Source organism: Diprion similis, chromosome 14 (genome assembly GCF_021155765.1).
Source record: "Diprion similis isolate iyDipSimi1 chromosome 14, iyDipSimi1.1, whole genome shotgun sequence".
In the NCBI taxonomy this organism is placed as follows: Eukaryota; Metazoa; Arthropoda; class Insecta; order Hymenoptera; family Diprionidae; genus Diprion; species Diprion similis.
In genome coordinates, this window is record NC_060118.1 from 10,319,464 (window position 1) to 10,327,024 (window position 7,561).

At 40.1% G+C, this 7,561-nt stretch overlaps 1 protein-coding gene across 2 annotated transcripts in view; it reads left to right on the forward strand.

Annotated features, from left to right (window-relative positions):
- Positions 1-7,247, forward strand: part of LOC124414827 — a 33,063-nt gene extending 25,816 nt beyond the window's left edge. Inside the window, exons 2-4 of one of the 2 annotated variants that reach the window (XM_046895912.1) lie at positions 2,184-2,228; positions 4,711-5,046; positions 6,492-7,247. In XM_046895912.1, coding sequence (XP_046751868.1) covers positions 2,211-2,228; positions 4,711-5,046; positions 6,492-6,782 — 645 coding nt within the window. In that variant the 5' untranslated portion in view covers positions 2,184-2,210 and the 3' untranslated portion in view covers positions 6,783-7,247. Of the gene's footprint in view, positions 1-2,038; positions 2,229-4,710; positions 5,047-6,491 lie in introns of those variants that run through there. The other variant, XM_046895911.1, reaches the window with a different exon arrangement.
- The last annotated feature ends 314 nt before the right edge of the window (positions 7,248-7,561 follow it).

A 7,561-nucleotide genomic window follows, 5' to 3' on the forward strand; every position in this document is an offset into this window, starting at 1 on the left:
GAATTATTCACCCGTTTACCAGGGTGACGGATACTTCCGGGTCGAAATGGCGGTTGAAACATCTCAGGGTTTGAATTATTTACTTGAAATTTTTACCTCATTTTTATCTTTTCAGAGAGAAAACTATTCTTTCTCAATTCAATTCGCCCGATTGTGGATGTGATTTTTTCCGGCTCTTTCCTTTTAACGTCACGAAAAAAACAACTTTCTCTCGCTGCTGTAAAAAGTATATTTTTCCCTTCTCTATTCCTACTTCATTTTCCTCCTCTTTTCTTCTCATAGGTAGTCTCTGTATCAGCTTTGAAAGAGGGATGAATTTCGGCATGCTACCGCTTTTATTCCCTACCGAAGTAAAAGAATACAGTATGAAAGGAGCTTAACAGTCGTTGACGGAAGTAAAGACCTGCATTTAGGCCCCCGGCGATCAATGGCTAATGTAACGGGGAACGAGCTTTCGTAATTGCGGTATAAGCCGAGGGCCGGGTTTCGTGTTTAGACGCTACCGTTTTTTTTTTTTTTTTTTTTTTTTCTTTTTATTCTTCTTATTCCTCTATTTCTTTTTCTTACTTTTTCCATCTCCTTCTCACTCTCTTTTCTCTCTCCCTCTCTCTCTCTCTCACTCTGTGCGTTATACTTTTTACGAAACGAGAACATTTTCCGCACAAAACGATTCCAAAGCCACACAATGTCAAACTGCCCGTGTTACCCATAATTTCTCTATCATATTCACGGTATTCAAATCACACATGTGTTCATGCATTCACTTATTTTTTATCAACAAGGTCTCATCAACTGGCGAAAATCATATTGAAATGTAATTTTTGAAAAAGTAATCAATTCAAACGATACTTTTGTTTCCAAATTTCCAGGGACTATTAAATCATTGTCATTTTTCATAGCGATCATCGCTCAGAAATTGTATAGATTCGCTTGAAGTCGTTCAAAGTTATTTGAAATTCATTTGAACCGTTTGAAACTTGTGAAATTAATTTGAAATTCCTTGGTATAGTTTCGAGATTGCGTGAAGCTGCCTAAAATCAGCTTGAAGTCGTTTGAAACCGCTTGGGACTGGTTCAGAACAGTTTGTAATTATTCTCGAATCGCTTGAAACCTGTTGAAACAGTTTTTAATTGTTTGAAACTCCTTAAAATTAGTTTGAAACCGCTTGTAATGGTTTTCAAATAGCTTGAAGCTACTTAAAATCAGCTTGAAGTCGTTCGAAACTCCTTGGGATCGGTTCAAAACAGTTTGTGATTATTCTAAGATCGCTTGAAACCTGTTGAAACAGTTTTAAGTTGTTTGAAACTCCTTAAAATTAGTTTGAAACCGCTTGTAATGATTTCGAAATAGCTTGAAGCTGTTTGAAATCAGTTCGAAGTTGTTTGAAACTACTTGGGATTTGTCCGAAAGTGTTTCTAATGTAAATAAAATCGGTCAAGACCGTATAAAATCAGTTTTGAGTCGCTTGAAACTCCTTATAATTATTTGAAATCCTTTATCACTAATTGATTTTCTCGCGAATGGTTCTCAGAAAAATTCAAATTCTAGATAACACAGATTTGTGTTCCACACAAGCCTTCCTTGTCAATATTTTTCCCCTGAAAAACTGAGTAGGTATAAATCCCACATTTGATTCCTCAAGAATTTTTCAGAAGAATTGTTACAGCCACTGGGCTTGACGTGGAAGAGATCATCTCTCAGGCAATTCACATGCGCGTATAATTTTCGCTCAAGCATCGTTCGAGCGGCACGATGAGAAGGACCTTGGGGTTCCCCGGGCCCCTCAAAGGGAGGCTGATGCGAGTCGACGTGGTTGGATTTAGCCGAGGGGCCCCCTTCTAGCGGTCCCTTGCCTCCAACAACCTCCGCAAAATGGTGGAAGGTAAGCGCTCTTCCTTGAGAGCGAGGCAAAGGATCCTCGGATGGTCGGAGGTGCCTGTGGAGCCTGGTGGCCCAGACTATATAAACAAGGAGAGTCGGTCGTGGTGAACAGTCACTTCTCACACTCAGCTGGTGGCCGAGCAACAAAGTGAATACAGAAAACAATCGGTTATTTTTTTTGTTTGTTTATATCGCTCCGTTACGGGTATATATTTTTTACTTTTGTGCCAGACGACGAGCGTCCAAGTGACCCGGAAACCGTGCGCATACCGGAAGGAGCACCAGACGGAAAATTAAAAGAGCATCCATCTTGCCGGAAATCCTTCGCCATGATCAACCTCGTACAGGTATGTCAGTCACGACGCAGCATACCGCGATTCGATTTTCTCACCCCAGCGAAATTCACCCCCACCCCCCCCCCCCCCCCCCCCCCCCCCCCCCACCCTCACACTCACCACCGTCTTCGTTAGTCCCGATTGTGCAAATCTCACTGCACATGCTCCTCGTTTCATATTCCCAACGAGACTTCAATTCGCAACGTCCGCGAATATCTTATTTCATCGATTTAAATGGCATTTCCGGATCCGTCTTGCGTCGTGCGAAAGAAACAGAGATAAGCTAGTATCGATTATTTTCCCATTTTTGCTATTCAGGGTGGCATTTATTTTTTGCTTTTGTTTTTGCGAATCAATATGCTTCCCATCTTTTGCATTCTGAGCTTAAAAATTACGTTTACGAATATTCAACCGTCAATGAATTTGAAAATTTTTAAATTCTGAGCTTCAAACGGATCCTGAGCAAATATATTCAGCCCCATTTCCATGAATTCTCTGCAATATCGGTCGGTGATATTAACACAAATATAATAACTATCAGATAATTAAACAGTAATTAATACGCGTGTATCATATCTACGATAGATCGCTAATAAATGTAATAACTCCAGAGTTTTAATTATTATGCGTATCCGGAATTATTAATCAACCAGTGTAACGAATTCGCAGTCGTTTGATCATCTTCTGTTATTCCAATGGTGAAAGGAAAAGGCTGAATATTTGTATTACTACGCGAGTAATAATTAGCCAATTAGCAATGTTCTAATTCTTTGCGATCTCCTTCTCTTCCCTCGATTCAAATAATTCAAATACGTTCAAAACTCCGCGGTCCCTCGATGCTAGCACGTGGTGTTAAACGGGCTTGCGAGGATCCTTTCAAAGTTGAAGGTGTATATTCTCGGGATAATTAGGGCCGGCCTAATTGATCGGTTGGATCGTTTAAGCCTACCTCACGGCTGCCGAGTAATTACGCCGCGTCTTTTGGACCATCGCTAAGTATCGCGTTATTATTTCCACCGCGAGGGTCAGTTTCGCTTTCGATTATTATTATTATTATTATCATTGAACTCACGTGAAAGCGCGTCTTCATTTTCTATTCGTAAAATGTGCAAAATACTCGGCCCAATCGCATATTTATCGAACAAATAATTGACCGAATTATAACATAGCAAAGCAATCGTGATAGTCCACCTCAATAACTTACGTCTGACGCGGATTGTTCATTTTCATTAGTTATTACACAATTTTGTACAACGATGTGGAAAAATAGGAACAAGAATTGCAGGGAAACATATACGAAGAACAAAGTTGTAGAGTCAAAAGTTTTTCCGGACAAGTTAGAAAATCGTAACGAAGTGGAGTTTATTATGGCTCTGGAGAAAAGTGGAGATACGAACAAGTTTAATGAGGACGAATTATGTATAAATGAATATGTTAATATTTTCTGACGGACTTAGAAGACTGATAATAATGTACTTCGCGAGGAGAAACGAGAAGTTCCAACTTTATCAAATATCGAAGAACGTATGTTTAATGCAGAATTGAAAATACTATATGTTACAGTCCCACAGCAGCCTTTCCTATATATATATATGTATATATATATTACACAATGAGATCATTAACCGCACGATAAAGTGTATAACATTCGTCCTAGATCGAAGGTATCGATTCACTGTATAATATGGATGCAATTGCTTGTGCTGGAATAGTGAGAAGAAGAAAAATAATGACACTAAAAAATTTCAATCTATGGTAGATAAACTTACACCGTCTGTCACGCAACCGTCTGTCTCGAATTAATTTCACTCTTTCGTGTGTCGAATAAGCTGTGGAAAGGAAACAGTGAATAAACAATGAGAGAAAGGACACGAGTTTGAGAAGAAAAATTTTTACGGAGAGAAGGAATTAAATTCGATATATTGCAAAAAAAATTTTTGCCAGAGTTTTATTTTTAATGTAGGAACGACGCTCGTTGGTGGCGTCGAGATTAAGATCTCTTCAATCTCACGATCTCCGCAAACTTAATTTACTTCAATTGAACTTCGTCGTAACGCGTGGGAGATAAAAATATCTCATATAACAAACAGCGTTCGGTTACCCTCGACGTCTTGAGACCAAGGTGAAAAATAATATAAAAATAACAAAGAATAAGTTAAGAAAAAGAAAGTTTCGCAACTCGTGTTATGCATACGTGTAAAATATAAATAATATACGCCAAAAATGAAGTCAAATTAATTCGAATTCAGCGGTATATCGTACAAGAGCAACAATTAAAAAAGAGAATTAAAAAAAGCTTTAAAAGGTACCTGCAACCAATAATTGAAAAAAAAAAAGAAAATGGAAAAAAATAGTCTCATTTTTAATTCTTCTCTTCAATTGTTGATAACAATTACAGAGATTTCTTTAATTCCTTGTCTCCCAGCTCGATCCCACAATTTTCTTAATTGCTTTCTCCCGTTTTTTCACCCGCTTTTGATCGTTTCTATTCGAGGTCGCCCTGCTCGGCGTGGCAGCAACTCTGGTCGCCGGTGACCTGCCCCCAGGAAGCAACAGATACTTGCCCCCCGACCCAACAACCAAGGGGTACAACTACAACAAGCCGCCGATCCAGTTCCCGACGGTGACAAGACCCACCCCCTCGTTTCCGGTGACCAGTCGACCAACCACCGGCTTTCCGTCAGTGACCACAACCAGGCCCAGCATCCCGAACTTCTCACCTGGGCCCAGGCCCACTCCGTTCCCTGGAAACCTGGTCAGGCCCACGCCGGGACTGCCTGATTATAATGGACAGCCATCCGGGCACAATGGAAATGCATTGACGCCGAATGTGAGTCTAGGAATAGATAAAGAGAGAGAGAGAGATAGAGAGAGAGACATGCGTTCTGTGAAGAGGCTGGTTTAATTGCTACGATTGAATTTCGTAAGCGTTGAACGGTGCTGGAAATTCCTCTGCTTGTGGTATAATTGCCGGATTTCTTAACCTCGAAGACCGCTGATCATCCTCTTGTCTCGATTTGGCCTATTTTGGTACTTCTTCGTGCTGGTTTAATCGGTTTTTTACGTTACGTTATGGCGTTTATTGTTCTCGCGACAAAGGTTTTAAAGGCTGTCGTGAAGATGGGATGATACTCGATTATTGCGATGTCGTGATTACGGTAATGATGGTGTTTGGTTTGTATGTTTACATTTTGTAATCGCGATTCTGGAGGATTTTAATGCCTGTCGTAATCGTAGATTTTACTGAATGCAATTCGGTTGGAATTGTTATTTCCCTGTTGGTGGGTACCGGGATAGTCGAATGGATGAGACGGTTTTTGAAATTATTGGGAGGTTGAAAACACTCGGGGAATAGCCTGGATCGTGAATTTATTTAATGAAATACCTTAGCTCGATTCGTGAAGTGATTTCCCAGCTCATCCAGTAAAATTCGGTGAATACGGTTTGTTGTGAAGAAAATATGAAAAACGTGCGACTTCGTTTGAACGAAATTTTGTAAATGACTATAATTCCCAGAATACGGGCTGATGTAGCACCGTTCAAAAATGGCGAGAATCTCACTGAACTTGTAAAAATTGATAGGCACTTTACATTTCATACTAAAATGAAGTATACGGATGTCTTTAAGCTCAAACAGAGTCATCGAAAATTTCTCAAATGAACTTCTCATCGGCATAATGACGAAGGTGTATAGAAAGGTTGAAAGAAAAATCCCCTTAAACTTCTTGGGATTTGTTTGAAACCATTTGTAATGGTTATTAAACAGATTAAAACCGCCTGAAATGAATTTAGAATCGTTTGATACTTTTTGGAATTAGTTTGAAAGCGCTTGCAATGGTTTCGAATGGCTTGAAGCTGTTGGAAATCAGTTTGAAGTGGTTTGAAACTCCTTGGGACGGGTTCGAAACCGTTTCTGATGATTACCAGATCGGTTGAAACCGCCTAAAATCAGTTTTGGTTTATTTGAAATTTCTTGAAATTAGTTCGAAACTGTTTGTGATGTTCTCAAACGGCTTGAAGCTATTTGAAATCAGTTTAAAGTGGTCTAAAACTCCTTGGTACTGGTTCAAACCCGTTTCTGCTGATTATTAGATCGCTTGAAATCGCCTAAAATCAATTTTGAATCATTTGAAACTTCTTGGAATTGGTTTGAAACCGTTTACAACCGGTTTCGAATCGCTTGAAGCTGCTTGAAATCAGTTTAAAGTCATTTGAAACTCCTTCGGACTGATCAGTTGAATGAAAAAATGCATCGATTTCTTTTTTCCTTCGCAGCAGGAGCACCACGACCACGGTGACCACCACCATCACCATCACGAGCCAGGAATGCCGTTCGACTTCAACTACGCCGTGAAGGACGATTCCTACGGTAACGACTACTCCCACAACGCGATAAGCGACGGCGACGTCGTGCGTGGAGAATATCGCGTCCAGCTGCCCGACGGACGTCTGCAAATAGTTCAATACACGGCCGACTGGCAGCACGGTTTCAACGCTCAGGTCAGCTACGAAGGAACCCCGAGATACGACGTCCCCCGGCCAACCGGTACCTTCAAGGGTTATTAATCGGGCCCAATCCGGGCGTCCCAAGGATGTCCTGACCGATCTAACGAACAGCCGCAGCCGTCGTCCACTGGACAAGCCTTAAAAATTGTAAAACGCGTCGTACTGGACGAAAAAACGGTTTTCCTAATGATTTTTTCATTCTTCTCTCTGTTCGGGAATTATCGGGGCATCCTGCTCAAAAGTAGGTTGAACCAAATCGCTAGTTTCTATTTCCGGTACGGGAATCGAACGATCCGAAAGTACGATTATTACACGTTTTGATGTTCACAGCGAAATGATCGGTGCGACGAATGAAACAGTTTGAAAAATGTATCATTTTTTTAGTTTAATTTGCTTTCCTTTTTTCATTTAATTCTTCATTTAATTTCTAAATCGTCTGAACGAAATTCCGTACGTAATGTAACCTGTAATGAAATGTATAAATACAAGCACGTGGTGAGGTCAATAAATTTGATACAACGATTATACACATATGACTCTGTTACGACGTGACTGTGGATATTACTATAATTATAATATTACTCCGACGGTAAAATACAACAGGCAGTTTATGTACATACACACGGTGTGGAATTACACGCAATTCAAACTGAAATTATTATACTCCCCGGAGGCCAATTGCGTGTCTTCTACAAAATATTATTACCGTTTTCGATTCTAAACTCGTATAGAGAAAAAGCGAAAATTACCAGTCCGCTGTTCGTTCGTAACTGAATTTTTTAACGACCATCACGTACGTAACCTCCGATTATCCTCCGTTGTATACTTTTTTTTATCTC